This window comes from Hirsutella rhossiliensis (genome assembly GCF_020360975.1).
Source record: "Hirsutella rhossiliensis strain HR02 chromosome Unknown scaffold00016, whole genome shotgun sequence".
Classification (NCBI taxonomy): Eukaryota; Fungi; Ascomycota; class Sordariomycetes; order Hypocreales; family Ophiocordycipitaceae; genus Hirsutella; species Hirsutella rhossiliensis.
Window position 1 is genome coordinate 999,123 of NW_025408682.1, and position 24,454 is coordinate 1,023,576.

A 24,454-nucleotide genomic window follows, 5' to 3' on the forward strand; every position below is an offset into this window, starting at 1 on the left:
TATAAATTTAAAGACGGTCTATCCTTAATATAAGTTCCTAAGCAATTAAAAGGGGTTTTTAGATATTTCTTATACTTTCTATATTTTTCCCTTACTAGGTTTTTCCTTTTTAGGTTTCCTAGAAAAATATTTACTAGGTTTTTATCTATTAAGATTTTCCTAGTAATAATAGGTTTTACCTTATATAAGGTTATCCTATAAATAATTATTATAACTATAGATTTTTCCTACTATAGGTTTTTTCTATTAGTATATACCTAAGAATTTTTTTCCCTAAGAAAGAATAGGTTTTTATATATCCTATTAAGGTATAAAAATAGTTTTCCTAAATTAAGTTTTTACCCTATATATATACTACTATAAATAAATTAGTAAAGAGTATATAAATCTACTTTTTAAGGGAGGCTATAAGGAATAGTATTCCTACTATAAATAAAGCAGCTATAACGTACTCTCCTAATTATATAAGCTAATAAGTAGTATATTAATTATAGATAAAATCCTATATTATAGAGTAAGAATCGCTTATTATTTTATATGTTATTATATATTAAACGGGTTGCTAGTTATTATATAATCGGGAATTAAAGAAATAGAGCTAGCTTAGAATACTAGCTAAGACCTCTTAAGAATACCGGTATAACTAACCTCCTTTAAACACGAATATTAGTAGAACTAAGACACTTCCTAAATATACTTAAGGTATTACTAAATTCCTTAGTCTTAGGGCTATACGGCAGCCTAAATCTAGTCTTAAAAGGTTCTTCCGTTTAGCTATAATTATCTATATAAGATAGTATATCCGCTAATAGATAAAGAGAGGATTATTAACTTTAATACCTCTTTTATATACTAATATATTACTAATAAATTCTATTAAAAATCCTACCTTATACTCCTTCTTCCCCTCTATTACGTAGTCTTACGTAATTCCTTAATTTCCTAAAATTCTACTTTTACTTATATACCTTAAGAATTATTAAGCCTTAATAACTTAAGGTATAATAGCGCTACTTATAGTAATCCCTACTATCGGGTAAAGTATATATTTATAAGGTTAACGGTACTATAAGTGTCTAAGTATATAGGGACTTTAATAGGGTTTCGCCTTAATATTATTATAGGAGTTTTAAGTAACTATCCTATAAGTATTAAGTTTATTAAGAGAGAGGCGTTTACCTAGATATCTTACCTTTTCCCTATTTTACGGTATTAAGTCTAAGAGTCTTTACTAGGGTTTCTACTTTTATAAAATTAGTATATTTTATAGATAGGTATCCTAGCTTATTATATTAAAAATATATAATTCCCGATTAAGTAAAAGATCCTTTTCCTCGATAACGTCCCTTAGTTTAGCCCTTAGTAGGTTTATCGCTAGCTTACTAGTTATTAGTCGAATCGGTAGTATTTCCTTAACGATTCGGCCTAGCTTATCGGCCTCTTTAATTCCTTCCCTTATATATACTACCTTAGGGTATAGTACTATTTCTATTCTTAGTTCCTTTAAGGGTAAAAGTAATATTAGTACGTTGCCTCTTATTAATAGTAATATCCTAATATTATTAAGCGACTTATATAAGCTCTTCCTATTAATAGGTATAAATAAGTATTAAGTAGAGGTTAATTTAGTCTTAAAGTTATAGCTTTAACTTAATAAAAAATATAAGAATACGTGCCTTTTCCGATAGGCGTTTAAAATACCTCTCTAAGGAGTTAAGGTATAAGCTAAACTCTAAGGGGGACTAGCCTTCTCGTTAGCGAGCCTCCTTTAATTACGTCGCTAATAGTATCTTTTTATTTATAGTATCCTTAATTAAGATAAGTATCTATTCTTTAAAGTATACCTAATCTATACTATATTTAGTCTAGTCAATTAGCGTTTATTCTTTAAGGTATTAGCGCTATCTCGCTTTATAGTCGCTATATATATAATCTACCGCGTAGAGGATCTTTATTTCGTTGCGACGAAAATATCTAAGCGCTGCCTTAAAGGCGTCCTTTAGATCGTAAGTTTAGTTTAGACGTTTCTATATATTAGTAGGTTAAGATAATTAAGCGATATTTTTAATCTTAACCTTACCCGCGCGACTACTATCCGATTTAAGAGAGTAAGACTATTAACGCTTCCCTAAACGGATAGCGATAGTACCGGCGCGTTTAGCAATTCCCTCCTCTAATTATATAACGCGATCTTATAGGCGTTTCGTCTCCTCTAGCTCCTTAACCCGCGCTTATAGAGCCGTAAGCTTTTCCTTATAAGATAGTTATCTTATACCTATAAGTAGCGATATCTTCGATATAGTTATAACGCTATCTATAGTAGGGGTCTATTCTAAGGATATATCTTCCTATTCTTTATCTCCTAAGTAGATACTTAATATACGTAACGAAGAGGCCTCGACTAGGTAACTAAAAAAGGAAGCTTTAGAAATTATAAGGGAATACGTATTACGGTACGATTAGTTAGGTAGTAGAGATAGCTAGAGGTACTGCGCTATATATATTGTGTTCTCCTCGTCGTAAGACTAAAGCTTATAAGAAGAGGGATTTTTCCTCTTCCGTCGGAATAGCGAGTGGTCTATAATATGCGAGCGGGGTAGGCACGATTCCCTGCCGATACCCTGCCGACACATTAGTACTACGTACCCGAGTGCTTTATCAGCCCGTACCTCCTAGTAGCGCTCTCACACTATTATACTAGTGGTTATGTTGGATCCACCTGTGCACTAGGCACCGATCGCGCACGTATAACTAATCGACCGCGCTAGTCACGTGCGAGTAAGAGGTGAGACACAGGGAGGAAGGTCTTTGCACACAGTTTGTATGGGACACGTTTCCCTAGTTACACAAGATATAACCAATTGAACCAGTTCGAATAACCTCACTGCAGTGAAGAGCCTGTCCACAGGTTAGATATAAAGGTTATAAAAGGGATGATTCGTATTGAGGAGGACTACCGTAGGCGCTGCTCTTATATATAGCGCCTCGGGGGTCCGGACTATCTATTCTCCTTTGTCCTCGGCGGGGGCCATAGCGTGTTCCCTGCTATAGCTGATGCGGGTGGCGCAGGGCTAGTCCCTGTGGCGCCCTTCTCGCATTAGTACACTAGCTAGAGACTCTGCTAAGGATCCTGCCAAAGACTCTGCTACGCGGGCTGTGTGTTCCTTAGGGTATAGATGCCTGTAAGAGTCCAGGCGTTGCCTAGACTGTTGATAAGTGTGGTTAATTGACAAGCCGGGCAGCTTAGTCAATTCGTTACCTTTTGTCGCGTGGCAGAGGGGGGTAGTCGCGCGACCACAGCCTGTGCCCTGTCGGGTCTACTCCATGACCATGCCCCCGTCGAAGCACCTAGTATTGCTAGTTATTAGGTCTTTGCATTGAAGAAAGAGGGTGTAGATTGCGCTCTCCTGCCTAAAAGAGGGAGTCCGCTGGTGTGACTATATATATATACACGAAGTGCGGGGGAGAATAGGTTTCCCTACTAATCCGGCAGCTTACGGTTACCCGGATCCGTTAAGTGACTTCCTTAGCATCCCTTAGGTCGACTATCGCATTTGGTGCCTCCGGATGCGGCGATGGTATCGTCTCCGCTTATAGGGATGAGGGGCGCGCCTGTTGGTGCGTGTGGGCGTGAGCTCAACCCTCAATAGCTACACATTGGTCTATGGCCCACTGGGACCCTTGTTAGGTCTTTGAGACCCTCGTTGGGTCGTGACACCTAGGCCCTTGGTCCCGTCTGCATTCTCAAATGATTTGCTAGCCTAATGCTACTTCTATTGTCTTGCCTGAAGGAAATCAAGGTACTTCTTCATTAATGAGACCCCCAACACGGGGAACTTTAGCCCCCCCGGGTAACTCTCCAGCGCCTCGTCAGTGTTCGTCGTCTCGTACACAGGCATATTCTCGTATAATTCCCACCGCGTCCGCCCATCTTGGACCTTTTCCGCCAACATGGGCTGCAGCGGGAGAAGGCGTTGCGGCGGGCAGGCCGCCAGCCGGTCTATCCATTCGGTATAGGACACTCCATACATCGGCGAGCTGCCGGCTTTGCCGACAAGGTCCATCGACTCGTCCATGTCAACCGAGACAGCCCGAGACGGCGGCACAAGGTGATAGGCGCGGCCGAGACACGTCGGTGATGCGGCAATGTGTAATATAGCCGAGCTGACATAGTCCACAGGCACAAACTCCTTGCGCTGATTAGGGAGCTTGGGGTAGCATCCCATTTCGCAACAGGCATGGATCAAGCGACAGAAAAAATCATCTGGGTTACAGGCCCCTGTCTGACTATGGCCAGTAATGAAGCCCGGCCTATAGACAGCAATCGGAAAGCCTCGGTCCATCAGGCGTCGTAGCAACTGTTCGGCCACCCACTGGCTCTGGGCATAGCCATGGTCGTAAGGGAGGGCGGCGAGATGCGGCAGCAGGGGCTCATCCTCCCTCACGGTAGACGCCCCCGTAACAAACCCAGTAGGCCCAAAGCAAGAAATGCTGGACACATAGTGGATTGGCTTCACTCGGCCGGCACAGGCAAAGCGTATAACGTTCAGCGTGCCTAGCGTATTGGCAGGCCGATGCAGTGAGTACGGCTGCGTATAGTTGACCCGAGCTCCAAGGTGAAAGACGGCGCTGGCCCAAAGGGCAATTTCATTGAACCTCTTATGGCCCATTCCCAAGTATTCATCTTCAAGCAGGCCAGGAATAGCCAGCAACTTGTCAGCAAAGCACTCCTCCCAGAGGTTATACTTAGCCATAGCAGCTCTTAACCGCTCTAGACCAGCGGTACTGTCGCTCGCACGGACCAGACAGCCGATCTGATGAACCTGCGGCATGCGCAACAGATCGGCAAGCATAAACGCGCCTACAAATCCAGTCGCCCCCGTAATGAAGATGCGTCCTTCTGTGTCCCGGCGCCAGTCAACAACTGGGCCTGACGGGCAAGGCATGCTGTCGGCGATCATGCTGTCGGCGAGCCAGGTGCTCCTCTCGTCGCGGAGAGTCTCCTGTCGGCCATTCATAGTCTTTGAAATGACTGATGTTAGACCTCCAAGGGAAGAATTGTCGTATAGTGTGAGAAGGGACACGTGGACGCCAAAGATGCGCCGGATTTGACTGATAAGCAGGGACGCCTGAAGAGAGGTGCCGCCAAGGCTGACAAAGTCATCATGGTCCTCGTATGTGGTGACTGGCGATGCTAGGGTGCTTGTCCAGAGACCTGCCAGCGTGGAACGGATATCTTGAGATATATTCCGCAGTTCCGGCTGGTGGACATCCTTCCATCGTTGGCCAAAGATCTCCTTTAGCTGTATGCGATCTACCTTGGCGTGGCTGTTTAGAGGCATCTGGGAGATAAGCTCTAGCTGAGGAACCATATAATCCGGAAGGTTGGCCTTAACCAGTTCCAACGCTTCATTGATGGCAGGTGGGTTGGCTATGTCGGCGGGCACTGCATATGCCACTAGAATGGAGCCAGCTCCTTTCTGTAGCATCTCAACTTTCATGGCTACCGCCTCCGCAAAGTGACCAGTCCCAAGGAGGGCCGTCTCGACCGCTCCAAGCTCAATGCGAAACCCCCGGATCTTAACTTGGTGATCCCGGCGACCGATGTAATCAATCTGTCCATCCGGCCGGCGCCGTACAATATCGCCAGTCCGATAGAGCCGCGTCACATCGGCCGCGTCAGCTGACGGGACGAGGGTGTTTATGAATGCAGCGGCGTTCTTCCCCGGTTGGTTGGCATAGCCTGGGGATAGGCCCGGACCGCCGATCAAGAGCTCCCCCTCGTCACTAGGGGTGCCCGCATCGTTAGCTATACACGCAATAGTGCGACCGATAGGCATGCCGATGCTTATGGAGCCGTCGCGGATGTCCTTGGGGGTAACGCGATGAGCCAAGCAGAAGATGCAGCACTCCGTCGGCCCGTAAGCATTGATAAGTATCTCTGGGGGACCCTCGTCGAAGATGATTTTTAAGGCGGCGAGGTTGGCCACCTCACCCCCAATAAAACAGATGCGTAAATTGGCAAAGGCCTGAGGATATGTAAAGGCCGCGAGGTTAAGTAAGGCAGTGGTGGTAGCCATAACGGTGATGCCTAGACGATTGATTTCGCTCGCCATAACGGGTATGTCGAGCAATACAGCCTTACTCAAGATAGCAATCTGCGCACCGCGAAGCAAGGGCGCCCAAATATCGAAAAGAGACACATCGAAGCTGCTGTTGTTAACATGGGCCACCACATCGGATGTGTATACAGGCTCAAACGGGGCATGAAACACCACGTGTAAGATAGACCGGGCCGCAACCCGGACTGCTTTGGCTTCGCCTGTGGTCCCTGAGGTGTGGATAAGGTGCGTGCAATGCTCGAGGCCGGTGGCAATTGGGTATGCTTCGTTTGCAGGAGTCGACGTTATCGCATCGTCGATGCAGACAACGACAAGAGGCAGGTCGCGGTGGCGATTAGCCCGGTCAGTTAGGACACAACGAGCATTCAACCGCGCTAGCCGGCCTTGAATCTGATGATCGGCAAGTGTTGGGTCCATGGGAGTACAGCTGCCGCCGGCGTAGATGACCGCCAGTTGGGCCACGACGTCGGCCACGCCATGCTGCACCACAATTCCCACCGGCTCTTGGTTGCCAGATGTGCATTGTGAGATCTGCAGTGCCAGATTTGAGGCTTGATAGTGCAACTGTGCATACGTATAGGTGGATTTTCCATCGACGACGGCAATAGCCTTGGGGGATTTCTGAGCCTGGCTGTAGAAGAGCTGGCCGAGACCGAGGCCGCGAGCAACCGTTAGATCATACTCGTCGCCGGGAATCGAGACACGTGACGGCATCTCTGACGTCGACAGGCAAGTTGGGAAAATGCGTTAGAATTGAATCAAGAAGGCAATGGGCAGTTTTCTTGTCAGTTGAAACGGACTCGTCATGGTGAACGAAAGGACGGTTGATTGCTCTAAAGGAGTGGCAGTTTGCCTCTTTAATACGCACGTGAGATGAGAGCCCCCCCAGCCCTCCTGCCTCCTCAGAGCATAACAAACAGCCACGTATATTTTGTCCAACGGTTTCAACCATGGGGGATGCACGCAGCATCATGGATGAATGGCTGAACAAGATCGGGATAATGCTGCTCACGCTGCGCAGTCAGCGTCAGGGGGTTAGACGTCCAGTGGGGAACAAGTCGAGAATTGAGGCCCGGCAGCTTCGGGGACCGGGATGGGCTAGGTGAGAGAGGGGCATCCTTGTCAGCCCCAGCCGGCATTCGGCCCAAACGGCAAGGGAATATCCGTGCCGTGCCGCGCCGACAATGTGTGCCGCGCCCCACTTACCTTATTTGGAAGATATAACTATTACTCCGTGGGGCAGTTACGCGACGCTGAAGTTGGTGTCTGTTTGTATGGCATGAGGCAGAAATTTTGTAACCCCGCTGTATGTAAACGGTAGTCCTCTGGCGAGTGAGCAGCAAGTCGGCGAACCTCTCTTCTAGCAGCATTATTTTGTTCTTTATCCCAACACTGCCCATATCCCTATACATATAAACAAGCCAGCATTCCTATGGAACTTTGTCCGAGCCAACTCCGGCGGGACCGAAATCTCCATGCAGGGCGAAAGTCACGCAAGAAGCCTTGTCGATCATCAGATCCAAGCTCTGGGTATCCAACCGCATTAATCTGAGACTACGCCGGGAACTTTTAATATTACGGTCTCGGCGCAGCGTCGTATCAGCCTGGCTGCACCAGCAGCGCCCTGACGACGGTGCAGCTGACATGCTCTCGCCACGGTACAGCTGGCCGTGTGCCCTTGCTGCCCGTGCCGGATAGCCGTCCGATAAGGGAACGATGCTAATCACTTCATCGTGGTGGCATTGCAGATCAAACCTCCACTGGTGCTACCGCGCAGTCCGAAGGCCCGCAGTGTGCATCTGCCGTCAGCACTGCTAATAATATAAATGATCCGTATTTATATGTCAGCAATATAAAATTCTCTCAATACTCTCGTGTTGGCAAGCGGTGTATATTGTGGTGTTGCGTAATATGCTGTTGGTCTTGTACTATACTGTATCTCCATAAGCTCAATATGCTGCTAGTGCGGAAATGCATCCAACATATTTCCACGTGACTCGTATTGTCGCAATGTCACAGTCTTATAACTGTGGAAGTCTCATATCTCGGACTGTGACATTATGTTAGCCCTGAGACATTTTTAAAAGACTTTGGTACTTTATACCCCATGCTTCGATATCATGAATTTGAATATAAAGTACCAAAGTCTTTCGAAAATGTCCCAGAGCTAAAGAGGATCGTTGAGATATAAGTTAAGATTAATAGCCAATACCGACCATAGAGTGGAAGGATAGTAAGGACAGTCGATGTCGCATTCGTCTACTAATAAAACTCCCTAATAATAAGTCGAATACCCTCTTCGCCTATAAGCGGGAACATTGCCGGAAACAGGCTGGTCTCATGTTCAAGGGGTTAACAATGTAGGTCCGAAGGTGTTAGACAAAAAGGGTACTTGAGTCATTGCAGAGGAGAAGCCATCATATCAGAAGCCAGGGCGCGTTAATATATAACAGAGTCATATTTATTCAAGCTAGAAAGCAAGGAACGGTGGGATAAATAGATTAGTTACTGCCCTATCACCCTTTAACTTTCATGCTTGATTATATGCTCTCTTCGCAAGATGTTCCTGATATAGTTCTTGGGGCTGGTTTTGGCCTCTGAGTGCTGCATTCTCTTGGATCATTATAGAAGTCCGCATTAGGCCAGTGTGTATAATAATCACGTGGGCACTTCAACGTTATTTAGCGTAGGCGCACCAGGCGGCATCGGATGGAGATTCAGCCGCGATTCTAGGACCAATTGTTTGATCGCAAAACGGGCGCTGGCACACATTTAACAACATTGTTACTCCTTCGGAACCTATTTTCCAGCCTTAACATCAGCATAGGACGAAGGCATGCAACGAAAGTAAATCGCAGCAATCTTTAGACCTTATTTGGGTAAAAGTTGAGACAGCTTGTCTGCCTCCAGAAATAGTGGTCTAAGCCCACCACTGATGCGAGAAGGGCGCCACAGGGACTAGCCCTACGCCACCCGCATCAGCCACAGCAGGGAACACGCTGTGGCCCCCGCCGAGGACATCGGATAAATGATAGTCCGGACACCCGAGGCGCTGTGTATAAGAGCAGCGCCCACGGTGGTCCTCCTTAATACGATCCATCCCTTTCACAACCTATACATCTGACCCCTAGTGCACCAACCACATTCAGTAGTTGCCTCATCGGCTATTTCTCGACCCCTTCACCTCCTGCGCTTCATCCCTGCCCAAGTATCCCTCATGTGCCTCTTGCATACCTCCTAAATACGTTAAGTCTTAGTTGCAAAGTATGCGCGGATCCAGTTAGAGCGCGATTCAAAGAGCCAGTGTGGCGTTTGATAAGTCTGGATACATCATATTGGAAAGACTGATTGTCTCTAGAAGGTTCCACGGTCACGTCGATCCCATGTCAGCCATGTCTATATAGGACCTATCCTTCCTTCCCATTTTATAGCTAGAGAGAGATCATCGATATTATTCATTCATTTTTTTATAGTCCGTATATACGGACAACACGATTCAGGGGGTCCATGTAGCGGTCGATAAGTCGATACATCAAGCCTTGGTTGCAAATTGCGCGCGGAACCATTCCTTAGCGCTGGTGAGCTGACCCTGTTTGCTTGGCTTCCCTAAAGCCACCGCTGTTGCTCTTTTTAATTCCGCGGCAGTCTCGGTCTCGCTGGGCTCGGGGCCAAAGTAGCGGCCTCCAGTGGTTTGCGCGAAGCCAAACATAAGCTTTACGTCCTCCATCTCGGCGACCCCACAGGTGTTAAACGCCTCCCATGATGGTAAGATCGGTTGAAATCGAGACCTTTTTGCAGTCACTAGACGCTTTAATGTTAGCAAGCTATCTGCTTGGGGGGGGGGGTAACAGTTTGTATTTACCATCTTGAAAGTCAGCAACCAGCTGGTCAAACGGCAGCAAGCAGCTCGCCCCGTGTATAACTTTGCCATTGTATCTTGCCGGATCGAGAAATATACCATGAACAATATCTCCAAAGTCGTCGCGGACGGTTAGGAATGGCACCTGGTTATCACCACCCCAATAGGGCACCCGGAATGTAAGATATTCCTCCTCATCAGGGAAGTAAGGAAACCCGCCAAAGATCGGAGCAGCTTCCTTGACTAGGAAATTCTCTAAAAACCATCCGGCGTTGATTGGTACGACGGTCTCAAATTTTCCCGGTTGTCTTGCATACTGCTCAATCCTGTACTTCACTATATGCCGTCAGTATGAATGAAAGGGCGATCCATCTCAAAGTAGTTACCAACTTTCCATGGCATTCATCTTCACTTTGCCTCCCGTCATATCGACGCATGGGGGACCTGAGCTGAAGACTAAGTGCTTTACGCCGGCCCGGGCGGCCGCGTCGACAATAATCTTTCCCAAGTCAAACTCGGTTGGGCCCTCAGGGTCCCTCCAAATCTTGTCATCCGAGTTGAGATTGACAAATGCTCCCCAAGAACCCTGGAAAGCAGCTAGTATCTCCTCCTCGTGAAATCCATCGGCCTGGGCAATCTCTGCTCCAGCTGAAGCTAGCGTGCGGCTGGCCTCGGAGCTGGGGTTTCGTGTGATGGCACGAACTCGGAAGGATGGGTTCTGTAGAAGAGACTGTGCGACGGATCCACCCTGCTTCCCTGTGGCCCCAAAGATGGCGATGGTGGCGGCCATTATCGTAAGAAACAAGGTATGCGAGCTGTTGAACAACGCACGTATGACGCGGGCTTTCAGATGAGATGGGAATCGCCGGCGTTGACGGAAATTAGCTTAGGAGCTTAATGACGCATTATATAGTACAATTGGGGTGTCTGCCGCAATCTGCCTAAGCACCACGCACTTATACATGCGACATGGCCTGGTGGTCCAGGTGTTACTTAGAGCACCCCGTGGTTAATATAGAGATGCAGAGACAGGTCGGAGGCAACCACCAGGTGGGTCAGGTGCTGTCATGCAGCATAAGAGCGCGCTAATAATATAAATTTATATGTTATAGTCCCGCTTTTATTCTCTTAATGCTAATAATAGCTTTTAAATATATGCTATCACTTTTCTATATGCTTGGCTTATTTTTTTCTAAAGTGAAAAGTTTATATTAGTAGATAGAGTAAGATATAGGTTAAAGGAAAATAATATTATATTAGTAATAGACGACAGCCTGGTACTAAATAATTAGTACTATTAAAATCGTAATCCTACTGAAACCCAACCAGCTAGTGCCTAGACTCAGGAAGTAAAAATAGGGGTCTTTATATATTTATCTTAACCTTTATAGCATAGCTTGGATCATTACATCATCTTTGTGTCTCAATAATCAGTAATCACTCTAATCACCCATTGATTCATCGGTCACGTAGGCCACTCGGCCGGCCGGCGATATACTCTATTTGCCATCCTTTACTAAATGAGCTGATGAGATAGGACCAAGACCTGGTCGTATCGTAACATAATGATGCTGCTCGGGGGTTACGCTTTACCCTCGCCATGCACATAAGTTGTTAGCGGCATACTTAATATAAAGTAAAAGACTTGAGTTAACTTGAAGCTGGATAACGCCCAGACTCTCCGCCAAGTCTGCCTGAAGTACCCTGGATCATTTGCATTCGGTTTCAGTCTTCCGCCGCACCCGAATCTTGACCTCTAGTGGAGGAACAATTGTCTGACCAACAATTGAATTGGACGGGCGATTGTCCAACGGCTCAATCTCATAGTTGACCAATATATACCCAATCATCACCTTCATTGCATAAGAAGCAAACCAACGGCCAGGACTACAGGTGAGGGGCGGTCAGCACATGCCTGCAAAAGCGGGCTAATACTCACCAAGAATGCCGCCCATGACCAAAAGCCAGGAACTTCTCGCTTGTCGCGGGAATCGGAGTGGACGCCTTGGGTTTCCCCGTTTTCTCCTCGGTGGAACAAAATCTAAATGGCCGGTATTCATTCGGAGACTCATAGTTGCACTCGTCCCGGTGAATGCCTGTCGCCGCGACAGCGATCCACGTCCCATGGCGAAGAAGCTGGCCGTCCGGCAACCTGATCCCACCCTTCTGAACGACCCGACGAGAAAGCATGCGGTCGGAAAGTGGACTCAGGCGCAGACTCTCGCGAATAGCACTTTCGAGCTGAGGCGCCGTCCGCGATGTCAGTGCGGTTTTGGCCTCTTCACGGAGGGTTTCGTAGTATCCATGTTGTGGATCGGAGCCGAGAAGGTCGAGGAAGAAATTGTGTGTCATGGCGATGAGGACATCAACAGGTAAGAATGCCGATAGAATGGGTTAGTTGTAGGGAAATTATATGGATTTACAGCCTGGAAAGGTTGTACACTTACGACGAGAGTCAGCCGGACTATAAGCGCACTGATGCTCGGGGTTTTCCCTGGGTTGCATTTTAAGGCCAGATCCACCATCCAAGTGACCATGTCCTCGGGGGGACATTGTTTGCTTGTTTGAAGGTATACGATCCGCTGCTTGTACGTGGGGTAGAGGAAAGCTATCATTCGCAACCAGTAGTAGTAGATGGGGAGACCAGCCACGAGGCCGACAACCGGCTTAAGCAGCCACGGAACCAGTTGAGACACGGCAATCATCAGGCCGCCAGTGACCCGAGTCCAGGTCTTGACCAGATGAATATACTTGGCATCTCTGCAGAGCGAGGGCCCGAAAAAGATGCGCAAACACACTCCAAAGATAATCGTGTCTAAGGTTTCGGCGAGATTGACCTCTCGCCATGAGCTGTCACCAGCATGGCCCAGCGCCTCACTAGCTGTATGCTCCAATTCGTCCCGAAATGCTGCTTCAGTGTTGGCGATGTTGCGAGTCAGATCATGGCGGATAGCCCTAATCAATTCCAGGTGTGCGTAGTTGTTGAACCCTGGGGCAAGGAACGGCAGAGCATGAATGTCCTCATTAGCCTTTTCATGCGACAATATATGTTCCGGTTGGCTGACCAGCCACCCGATCTGCTCAGGCGGCAGCAAGACTTGGGGGTAGAAGCTCGGGTTCACCAGCGCGAATGGCTGTCCCTTTTTGGAATACTAATGAAGCAGGATGGATGTTGTAAGCCTGTGTATCGTGTAAAGAGACGAGTAGTGTTCAAACCTTTCCATACCCCATTTCGCTGGATCTTGATCCAAGATATTCATTGACGGTTGCCCTGAGCGCAGAGAGCGGCCCACTTGGCCTTGAGGGGTACCATTGCATCGACGCCGGCAGGCCAAGATAGCCAAGCCAAGGGCATAATAAAACCAGGCAGAGGAGAAAGAACAGTGCCGCAAAAATCTGCAAGGCCAAGCCGGCTTTAACGTCTGGAAGCTCCATGGTGGAGTTTGAAGAGGTCTCCTGCCTTTTTTTGTCAAATGGTCAAGAATGCACTTCCTAGCTAGTAGACCGTGGGTAGTTTCCTACTTTTTGACGTTAAACCCGCCGCTAAATCTGCCCTTGTATCTGGACTGTATGCTTACGGGTGCGTAAATTATATATTTCTAATGACGGTAAACTCCCAAATTCGCTAACCACTGGGCTCCCGATGCCACGCCCTAGGGTGTAGGGAGCATATATGAAGTATTCGTATGTCCTGCAGGGAAACGCGCCGTGCCCACCCGTCAATCAACGGCATGCATGTGTGGCGCTCCCCATGCTCCGATGTTTCCGAGATTTTCGTCGTCAGCTATGCAAGGCTAGAAGCGGCATGCGGCCCAGGTGGCAAAGCAATATCCGTGCCGTGCCGAACCGAGCTGACGTGTGCTTCGTGATCTGATACATCGTTACTACGTCTCGGCTCGTTGGACCAACAAAGCCGGTGTTGGCTCATTTCTTTGTGATGCCCGCGCTACAGAGCAAATGGGCCTTTATCGGGTGGTCTTCTCTTACTTGACATGTCAGACGGCATATTGCGTGTAATAACCTTAAAAAGTAAGCCCAGGTTTTGCAGGTTGGTGCAGCTGACATGCCGCCGTCTGCTTGCAGCGTCCATGCCGGATAGCCGTCTGATAGGGGAATGTAGGAGGTATCGCACACCAAACCTCCTCCGGTGCCTTGACATCACCGTAAGAATTTAGTGTAGAGTGCAGGAGTATAGCCGTGTCAGATAAGTGTAACGCTTTATTAATTCTGAGTTTTATGCAGTGGACCCCGCTGTACCAGTCCTCTTGATGGAGTAGGAAGGATTGTAGCAGGAAGGGTCCAGCAAGGGAAAAGAGGGGTACAAAAAAGACCGTCTATGGGGACGAGAAGAGGGGAGGGAACATAGACCTTAGTTCGTCTCTTGGTCTTTTCCTCTTTCTCTTCTGTCACCGGCTCCGCGTTGCGGAGCCGGTGGCTATAACAACGTCTTGAAGGCGAATGAAGTTCAAGCTCGAGCTTTCTTGCTTGGCTCTATATAGACAACACAAAGGCACCTGCTTACGAAACAAACATCAGTCGGCCTTTTCCATTTACTGTACTATACACACAGAATAGAAAGCTCCCAAGCCCTGCTTGGGGAGCACAGTGGAAGGTGTAGGAGTCTCAGAGATGAATTTAGTGATGCATGTCTTGGTCTATCGAGGCAAGTGAGGGGCTTTATATAGGTACATATACCCTCTATAACTGGCTGAAGAGGGCGATGAGATGTTCCTATACACGAGTCACGCCCTCCGCACGTCCCTCTGCTGGCCCCTTTTCCAGCTCTTCGGCCCTCTAGGCTCGGCTCTCCTTAACAAAAGCCTATTGCTTGCAAGAGAGCAGCAATTACACATTGCATTTGGGCTGGAACCTTCGCCTACGGGAGAAAGACGCTTTAGAAGCTCAAAGGAAAAAAGAAGCTCTATAAGAGGAACACCAAAATGTTTATCGACAATAACGGCACGAAGTACTAGCTTAAAACTACACCTTAGCGTCGGTACTGGAGCCGACGAAAGATCTGGCAGCCAGGCTGGCTAGAAAGGTGCCTATCGACGTCGGTATCACACACGAACGAATCGGCAATCATCCATTCAAAAACAATGCTGGTAGAATGATATGGTGCACGTGGGCCCAAGGCTGACCTCTGACACAATTCAGACCAAGTACTACAGCTAATGGAATTTGTTTTAATTCCCGTTGCACTGCCGGCGTAACTGGCCCGCTGGCCAGAAGGCAGGTGGTGGAGTGAATAAGGTACCTCCCCTTCCCCTTTGTCTCAGCAGCGTTTACATTCTGTACGTATACGAACACATTCATAGAGCGATGTGGCAAATCACCTGCTTTAGTGGTGTATATACCAGGAGCTCCGGTTGTCCCTCAATAGCATTGTTGCAGGTTGCTAGTGTAATATAAGAACAACAAACTAAGCTGACGAGATTAGGAGGCGAATTTTCTCATGCGAATAATAGGGGCCATAGGCGGGACATTGATATCTGCAAAGATAGTATTGCTCGGCCGCTTCTCTAAAGGCTCGATCTCATAATTCACCAAAAGGTACGCTATAACCACTTTCATGACGTGGAATGAATACCATCGTCCCGGGCTCAAAGCACAGTTAGAGAAATGTGCTTGCAGCAGACTGTCAGAGAAGCACTTACCAGGCGTGTCGCCCATGCCCAAACACAAAATACTTTCCGCTTGTCAGCGGCAGCGTAGGGCCCTTGTCAGTCTCACTCTCGGCAAGCTTCGAAACCCATCGGAAAGGCTTAAAGCTCCTTGCTTCCTCGAACGAGTCGTCATCGCTTTGGATGTCGCCCGACGAAAGACACAGCCATGTTCCCCGGGGGACTCTATGTCCATCCGGCAGCACAATCCCGCCCGCACAGTCGACTTGGCGATGTAGGGCTCGTGAGGATAGGGAATTCATCCGCAAGCTTTCTCGGAGAGCACTGTCGATGTGGTTCAATGCATGCGAGATGGGCTGGCCCGCCGTCTTATTCTTGGCAAACGCTGCTTTAGCCTCGTCGCGGAGGGTTTGGAAGTAGCCAAGCTTCGGATCGGAACCCGCGAGGTCCAGTAGGTTGTTGGTGCAAGCCGCAACGAGGTTGTCTGTGGGCAAGAAAGCCTGCAAACCATTAGCTGGCGGACTAGACGTCAACCGCGGTCATTCTGCATACGATGGGACACTCACCAAGACCCCCACCCACGTAACCAATCCCTTCGGAGTTACCGCCTTAGGACCGACGCCGGAAAGGATTGCCCGTGACATCCAGGTTATCAGATCTTCTGGCGCATCTTTCAGCACGCTCCCCATTTCTCCCTCCTCCATTCTTAACATATCCATCCGATCCTTAAATAGCGGACCAAGCCACCGCTGGAGACGAAGGAGATGCCAGTAGACTGGCAAACTCGCGAATGCCGCCATAACCCGTCTGAGGGGCCACGGAGTAAGAGAACCCACCACGCCCATGGCCGTCCCAAGTGAGCGGCCATATCCTCGAACACATTCCATGTACCTGTCGTCCCGGCAGAGTGGAAGTCCCACATAGATCCGCTGAACGATTTGATAAATGACTTTCTCCAGGACGGCCATGAGGTTAATTTCCTGCCAGGACTCTGTCTCGTCCAGTAGTTGCCCCAGGACATGTTGCATCTCTTCTAGGACGGCCTGCTCCGTTTCGGCGATGTTGCGGCTGAGGTTGTTCTGTAGTACTTTGGAGAAGGCGTGGAGTCCTGTTTCATCGAACATAGGCAGGATATAAGGCAATGCGTCTGCGTCTTCGCCGGCTTTGGTGTGAGACAGCACGTTCTCTGGCTGGCTTATGAGCCATCGAACCTGATTAGGTGGCAAGATAACTTGAGGACGAAAGTTGATATTGAGCAGCGAAAATGACTGTCCATTTTTGGAGTACTGTAGGCCGGGGAAATGGTTAGCACAAGTTGTCCATGCTCGGTGGCGTAGATGATCCAACCAGTTGGTATCCTCTCGATGCAGTTTCGGGTCCCGCCCAAACTTCCTTTAGGCATGCCCGAAGTGCCGATATTGGCCCGTCAACATGGATGGGCGATTTGATGGACGATGGTAATCTGGTGTACCCGATCCAGGGACATAGTAGCACCAGTAACACGGCAGTACCGATCACAGGGGCCGCAATTTGCAGGACAGAGGCAATGCTGGGCAGCCAGGCCTCCATCATTCTGTCCGGTGTACGTCGTAACGACTGAGTTACTAATTCGTAGTCCGGCTTTCAAGTTTCAATATCAGCGTCGCAACTGCACAAGGCCGCGGGACAGAAGTGCAAAGTATCGTAGTGGCATTAGGTTGAAATATATCTATCTCGAGGATTTATAAAGCATATCTTGGCACTGGCGGAAGCTCGATCTACAGTGTCGCTTGATATATCGTAGAGTATTTGATATTGTCCCATCGGACGGTTAACAGGCGGTCGACAGTGCAGCGGCAGAGGATGACTGCCTTTGGGGCCAAAGTGATCCATACGAGACTCTGGATGACGCTAGGGAAACCATCCCGATAAATTAAGGCCGATGCTACGTCAGGAAATGCTACGGGGCGGTCGGAGGCCGCGGCAGCCGCGGGCGCCGAGCCGCTTACAGGCAGGTTGTCGGCAAGGAGCCCCACCACATACACGAGCGAATCGGGAAGCGTTAGTGATTAGTTTCCGTGAGGCTACTGGGCTCCAGACTAGTGCATCTTCCTGCAGAGGGCTGACTCCTGGGGTGCCTGTAATGAGTGCTACTACGTATATTATACTTTAAACAGGCAATCAGTCCGTAGCTGGAGCATTACAGATTGAATCGGGCTCGATACGGCTATTGCGTAGAAGTTTTTAGATGACCCGCTATGTCATAGCCATCCTTGGCAGTTGAACCAAGGAGGTTTGCAGGGTAGCGCGGCCACTGTTTTACGTACCCACTGGACCAAGACTCGTCCAACGAATAAAGATAAATAATAGAATATTCTTTCTTAACGTTACAAGTATATAAGTAGATCTTATATATATGGGGGTTTTTAATAATAAAAATAAGCTAAAAGCAAACACTCAGATTAAAGGCAGTTGGCTTCCTATTTCTACTATTTAGCGCTCTCTTGCCTACCACGTCGCAGCTATTTATCAGCTCAACACGGGGTCGCCCCGTGATAGCTACAACAGTCTCACGGCCACGCCCCTTGCATTGCGGCGTATGCCCTGGCGTGTAAAGAGAGCGAGAGAGATAGAATTGACTGGGCAAAAGCTCCCCTTCCCAGATCATCCGTCTGCAACTCTGCATGCTCGGCCGCTCATGTGCACAGCTAACGCCCGTCTGTCTGAGCCACCTTTCTGGGCCTTGTCTTGGGTGCTGCGCTACGTTGCTGTTGTCAGATCATTGTCATCATCCACGGCTCAGCCGAGGCCAGTCCTCAGACTGCCTACTTGTTGAACAAAATCTCTTCCACTGCCTCCCCTCCCACCTCCTCTTGTTAGCCAAACTCTCCAGGCACGGGAAACGCGCTGAATTTCTCTGCTCCTTGCAGACTAGGTGAGGAGAGAAAATTGACCGGCACGAGCCAAGGGGAACCGCAACGGCCATGCCGTCGAGCGAAGAAGGCGAGCAGCACGCCCTCGCGGCCGACACGGGGCCCATGGCGCCTCGGACCGCGTCCGTGGAGGGATGCAACGCAGGCGACGGGGGCGCCGTGGGTGGGAAGAGAGGCGACGGCGACGGCGGTGGCCCACAAGACTCGTCGTCGAGCTTCAAGTATCTGCTAGTATGTCTTCCCCTTCTTGCTTCCCTTCTCCCGGCTCTCGTGGCTCATGGTCAGGGAAAAAGGAGGCGATGAGCAGAGGGAGGGAGGAGAGGAGAATGAAGGTATGACTAACGATGGTCCGTCACAGCGAGTCTTTGCATACAACGACGCCATGGGCTGGGTCATGAACGCCGTCGCGCTCGCCTGTGTCGTCGTCTCGGGCACCGCCCTGCCCCTTATGGACATTGTCTTTGGCCAGTTCGTCAACGTCTTCAACGGCTTTGTAGCTGGTACCATGTCGCCGGCCGCCTACCGCGCCGAGGTGGCCCGCTACTCGTACGCCTCCTTTGCCGGCCTCCCTGAGTTCTTAGGCTGACTGGCTGCCGGGAACCAGACTGTATTTCGTCTACATCTTCATCGGCAAATTTGCGCTAACGTACATCTGGACGGTATGGCTGTGCCCACTCCCTTTCGTCCCCATATCCACGACAGGCCGGGCTTATAAGAGGACAAAAACAGGTCCTGGTCAACGTGACAGCCATCCAGGCGACCAAGAAACTACGAGTCGATTTTCTGCGACAGCTTCTGCGGCAGGAAATGGCGTTCTTTGACACGCCATCAATGTCGACGTCAAGCCAGATTACAACCAACAGCAACCTCATCAATATAGGCATCTCAGAGAAGCTAGGGCTAACCATCCAAGGCGTGGCCAGCTTTATAACGGCCTTTATCGTGGCCTTTGCCGTGCAGTGGAAGTTAACGCTTATCGTGGTAGCCATTGTGCCTCTAAACCTGGCGGTAACAGTAGCCTGCATTATGCGTGATGCCTGGCTCGAGTATAACATGTTTGAAATTTACAGCGAGAGCGGGAGCCTAGCTGAGGAGGCGCTGGTCTCGATCCGCACTGCCCATGCCTTCTGGGCCTTCCCCGGCCTCGTCCGCCGCTTTGGGGCCATCCTCGACCGCGCCAAGCGCGTTGGTGACAAGAAATCGCTTGTTTACGCTATCCTTTTCCCCGTCGAGTTCTTTTGCGTTATTTCCGGATACGCGCTCGCCTTCTGGCAAGGCATGCGGATGTACTCGTCAGGCGAGATCCAGAACCCGGGCACTGTGGTGACGTGAGCCTCCTCCCCTCCCCGAACGCGTCTTGCCATCGCTCTCTTTAAGACTCCTGCCAGGCTTGGGAGAGCTATGCCATAAAGCTTTCATATGCCATTCCGCTAACCACATGGCCTGACTTGGCCTTCTTCGACAGCGTCATCTTCGCCGTCCTCGTAGCCGCGCAGGCCCTCACCCAGGTGGCCCCCCAGACCATGGCTATCTCCAGGGCGGCGGCCGCGGCGCAGGACGTCTTCGCAATTATTGACCGCCAGTCAGCTACTGACTCGCTGTCGCACGACGGCGAGCGCATCCCCGACTTCCAGGGCGACATCCGGCTGCGCGGTGTGCGCTTTGCCTACCCGTCGCGGCCAGGCGCCGCCGTCCTGCGCGGGCTTGACCTCGACGTGCCGGCAGGCCGGACTACAGCTCTTGTCGGCCCTAGTGGATGCGGCAAGAGCACTATCTTCGGCATCCTCGAGCGCTGGTACCCTGTTGAAGCTGGCTCTACAGTCACGTTCGACGGCCGCGACCTTGCCGGGCTCAACCTGCAGTGGCTGCGCACGCAGGTTCGGCTGGTGCACCAGGAGCCAACGCTGTTTAGCGGCACTGTCTTCCAGAATGTCGCTGACGGGCTCACTGGTATAAACACAGAGTGCCTTGATTGCGCGGAGAGGATGCGGCTGGTGACTGAGGCGTGCAAGGCGGCCTACGCGCACGACTTTATCGAGAGCCTGCCAAATGTAAGGGAAAGACCGTCCTTTTCCTATCTATGGCCGTTACTTGCTCCGCGGTTCTGCTCACCTTGCATCCTCTGCTAGGGCTATGAGACGAAGATTGGCGAGCGCGGCGCGTCACTCTCGGGCGGGCAGAAGCAACGCATCGTTATTGCGCGCAGCATTATCTCGAACCCTAAGGTACTGCTCCTCGACGAGGCCACAAGCGCTCTTGACCCTAGCGCCGAAAAAATCGTGCAGGCTGCCCTTAATAACGTCGCCCGGGGCCGGACCATGGTAGTGATCGCGCACCGGCTCTCAACGGTGCGCGACGCCGACAACATCGTTGTCATGTCCAAGGGTCAGGCGGTCGAGAGCGGCTCACACGCACAGCTGCTTGCACGCGGCGGCGCCTACGCACGCCTTGTGCAGGCGCAGGACCTGGGCCAGGGGGCCGACCGGGCCGACGGTGACGACGACGCCGCCGCCCCGGCCAAGGGCGCGGCGCCGGCAGCCCTTGAACTGACGCCGACGCGCAGCTCGGCGGCGCCCGGGGCGGCGGCGCAGGGTGGCGACGGGCGGTACGGCCTGCTGCACGGCCTGCTGCTCATCCTGCGCGAGCAGCGGCCGCTGTGGTGGCACTTGGCGGCAACGCTCGTGTGCTGCGTCGTCGGCGGCGGCACCTACCCGGCGCTCGCCATCCTCGTGTCCAAGGCTATAGTGGCCTTCCAGACGGTCGACGTAGCGCGCGGCAACTTTTTCGCCCTGCTCTTCTTCGTGATCGCACTAGTCAACTTCGTGGCGTATCTGTTTGTCGGGTGGTTCGCCAACGTGCTCGCCCAGGTAGGTTTCCGCCTATATCTCTGTCCCTCTTTGTTTCTCATACTTCGGGCAGGGTATCTCCCAACTAACTCAGCTGTCTCTATAGACGGTAATGCTTCATTACCGCACCGAAGTCTTCAACAATACGCTCCGCCAGGATATGAGCTTCTTCGATCGGCCTGAGAACTCAACAGGCGCGCTTGTCTCACGCATCGCGACGGAGCCTACGTCGCTACAGGAGCTTCTGTCGGCTAATGTCGCCCTGCTGGCTATGAACGCAGTCAACCTACTGTCATCGTCGGTGCTCGCTATTGTCTACGGGTGGAAGCTCGGGCTCGTGCTCGTGCTAGGGGCGCTGCCGGCACTTGTGAGCGCCGGCTATATTCGCATTAGGCTTGAGTCCCGGTTCGAGCAGGATATCGCTGCGCGCTTCGCTCATAGCAGCGGCATTGCATCCGAGGCCGTCATCGGTATCAGGACTGTCTCGTCGCTGGCCCTAGAGCGGGTCGTCATCGCCCGCTATGAGGCCGACCTACAGGGCATCGCCACGCGGGCCGTTGGCGACCTTGGCGGCAAGATGCTCTTCTACGCGCTAAGCCAGTCTATTTCCTTCCTCGCTATGGCCCTCGGCTTCTGGTATGGGGGCCGGCTGGTATCGACGGGTGAGTACTCAAACGGCCAGTTCTATATTGTCTTTATGGCAGTCGTCTACTCGGCCGAAGCGGCTGCCATGCTATTCCAATATACAACGAGTATCACGAAGGCGCAGACCGCTATTAACTATATCCTGGGCCTGCGCCGCGACCTCGAGCTGGTCGACGAGGAGCACGATGCGGACAACGGGGCTGAGAGCCCGACTTACGGTGGCAACGGCGCCGGGGAGAAAGACGCGCCGGCGCACGGCATCGAAGTGCAGTGCGAGAGCCTCGAGTTCGCGTACCCGCTGCGGCCGCGGCACCGCGTGCTCCGCGGCCTGGAGCTTGGCGTCGGACCCGGCCAGATGGTGGCACTGGTGGGCGCCTCGGGCTGCGGCAAGTCGACTGTTGTCGCCCTGCTCGAACGCTTCTACGACCCCACAGCCGGCACGGTGCGCGCCCACGGCCGCGACGTCCGCACGCTGGGCCGGCGGCGCTACCGGCGCGACGTGGCGCTGGTGCAGCAGGAGCCCGTGCTGTACCAGGGCTCCATCCGCGACAACGTGGCCCTGGGCGCCCGCGACGGCGGCGGCACGGGTGCGGAGGGGGAGCCGCCGCTGTCCGAGGACGACATCATTGCCGCGTGCCGGGCCGCCAACGCGTGGGACTTCGTCGCCTCGCTGCCCCAGGGGCTCGACACGCCATGCGGCCCCCAGGGCCTCTCGCTCTCGGGCGGGCAGCGGCAGCGCATCGCCATCGCGCGGGCGCTGGCGCGGCGGCCGCAGCTGCTGCTGCTCGACGAGGCGACTAGCGCGCTCGACAGCGCGTCCGAGGCGGCCATCAAGCAGGCGCTCGCCCGCGCCGCCACCGGCCGCACCACCGTCGCCGTCGCCCACCGCCTCAGCACGGTGCGCCACGCTGACGCCATCGCCGTCGTGGCCCGCGGCGCCGTCGCCGAGTTGGGCTCGCACGACGAGCTCATCGCCCGCAGGGGGCTCTACTACCAGATGGTCTTGTGCCAGTCGCTCGACCGCGAGGCCGCCTAGGCCGCGCCCCTTTCCTGCTCCCCGCTCTACCCGAGGCGGGAAAATATAAATGCCACTAGCCTTTTTTCTCTATCTTTGATTTATGTAACAACGAGACTTAAAGCGGGCTTCTAGACAGATTTACGTTGCTCCTCCGCGGTGTTTCTGGCTCCATGGATGGTGATACTCATAAGGTAGATGCCAATATACTATTTTTAAAGGCCATCAGGAGTCTAGTAGGCTCGTAAGGGACGTGCTTCCTCATAGTGTCTCTTAATCAGTTCACGCACCCCGGTGCTCCTGACATCGCCCGACGTATCAAGCCCCCGTAAGTCTGGCAAACGGTGATGCCGTATCATAGAACGTTCAGCGCCCCAGTTCACCTGTACGTTAATTAGAGTGACGTACGGAGTACTATGCGCTGCCACTACGTAATATACCTTAGTCTGGGCTGAGGCTGAGGTGTATTTGATACGCCTCGGGCGACGCCCACCATAATCAACCTTGTCTTCACCTGTTTTTTAACCTCTTATGCACCAAGCTTATTAGAGAATGTTCCACATTTCGTTTATACGTCGTTAATATGTATGTATTAAGTCTATGCTCCTCTTCTTGCCGGCTGTTATAGGGCTAACAAACGTTCTTATTAGCAGGATAAAGACTTATAAACTATACCAATAACACCTCTACTGGGGGTGTCCCTATTTTGCTGGTGGTGAAGTGGTATTAGCTTGAGTAGTACTATTCATATACTGCGACATAATAAAGAACTGCAAAATGCAATAGGGGAAAAATCTTCTTGTACTTTAGTTGCAAGGCGTGCATTTAACGACCCCAACCCAAAGAGTATAACAGATCTATGGTATTATAAGACGACCTCTATGGCAATCATCGTTATCGTGTGCGTGTTCTTGGCAGTCTTGCAAAGGAGAGGCCTAAGTGCGTGTAATTATCCTTGATAGATTCTAGAGGACATTAATTCGCCAGCTGCCTATACTTAACATGACTCTATCAGTATCGATTTTGTCGTCGCAGTTCAAGATCCATGTTCTTTAAGTGATGGAAGCTTGAAAGCACGCACATTCCCCTGAGGCATCTGATAAGTGCGGTTTATAGGGGTTCTGTCAGAGCAGAGAAGGACTTATAATACACGTTAATTAATTGCACCTCCAATGGGGGTGCCCCTATTTTGCATGGTATAGCGGTATTTTACCATACAACGGGATACAACTGGTATTTCGGTCGATTCAACCCTGAAAGGACCAGAAGCAGAGTAAAACCCACTAAACAAGAACTAATCCACAATCGGCTTCCTTAAGACTCTCGTCGGATATATGCCATTCGAAATGACGAGGGGAGAGATTAGCTAAGCTGCCGACATGGCCCCATTCTCTCTCTTTAACATTTGGAATGGCCGCCTAGTAGCGAACA

General features: G+C 50.9%; 5 protein-coding genes across 5 annotated transcripts; 1 reads left to right on the forward strand and 4 right to left on the reverse strand.

Annotated features, from left to right (window-relative positions):
• Positions 1–3,773: 3,773 nt before the first annotated feature.
• HRG_10614 (AMP-binding enzyme domain-containing protein) lies at positions 3,774–6,836 on the reverse strand (the record flags this gene model as incomplete). Its single annotated transcript, XM_044869084.1, has 1 exon — positions 3,774–6,836. The coding sequence occupies one exon, from the start codon at positions 6,834–6,836 to the stop codon at positions 3,774–3,776; it is 3,063 nt and encodes a 1,020-aa protein (XP_044715826.1).
• Positions 6,837–9,868: 3,032 nt separating this feature from the next.
• On the reverse strand, positions 9,869–10,771 carry HRG_10615 (nmrA-like family domain-containing protein; the record flags this gene model as incomplete). Its single annotated transcript, XM_044869085.1, has 4 exons — positions 9,869–9,923; positions 9,985–9,987; positions 10,299–10,317; positions 10,372–10,771. The coding sequence occupies 4 exons, from the start codon at positions 10,769–10,771 to the stop codon at positions 9,869–9,871; spliced, it is 477 nt and encodes a 158-aa protein (XP_044715827.1).
• Positions 10,772–11,690: 919 nt separating this feature from the next.
• On the reverse strand, positions 11,691–13,212 carry HRG_10616 (cytochrome p450 domain-containing protein; the record flags this gene model as incomplete). Its single annotated transcript, XM_044869086.1, has 4 exons — positions 11,691–11,868; positions 11,921–12,222; positions 12,429–13,133; positions 13,198–13,212. 4 exons carry the CDS (start codon positions 13,210–13,212, stop codon positions 11,691–11,693), a joined length of 1,200 nt encoding a protein of 399 aa, XP_044715828.1.
• Positions 13,213–15,417: 2,205 nt separating this feature from the next.
• Positions 15,418–17,177, reverse strand: HRG_10617 (cytochrome p450 domain-containing protein; the record flags this gene model as incomplete). The annotated part of the gene is made up of 5 exons (XM_044869087.1): positions 15,418–15,583; positions 15,639–16,105; positions 16,172–16,198; positions 16,526–16,891; positions 16,953–17,177. The coding sequence occupies 5 exons, from the start codon at positions 17,175–17,177 to the stop codon at positions 15,418–15,420; spliced, it is 1,251 nt and encodes a 416-aa protein (XP_044715829.1).
• Positions 17,178–18,568: 1,391 nt separating this feature from the next.
• HRG_10618 (ABC transporter transmembrane domain-containing protein) lies at positions 18,569–23,044 on the forward strand (the record flags this gene model as incomplete). Its single annotated transcript, XM_044869088.1, has 7 exons — positions 18,569–18,748; positions 18,876–19,063; positions 19,122–19,176; positions 19,220–19,845; positions 19,983–20,568; positions 20,647–21,384; positions 21,470–23,044. 7 exons carry the CDS (start codon positions 18,569–18,571, stop codon positions 23,042–23,044), a joined length of 3,948 nt encoding a protein of 1,315 aa, XP_044715830.1.
• Between the last annotated feature and the right edge of the window lie 1,410 nt (positions 23,045–24,454).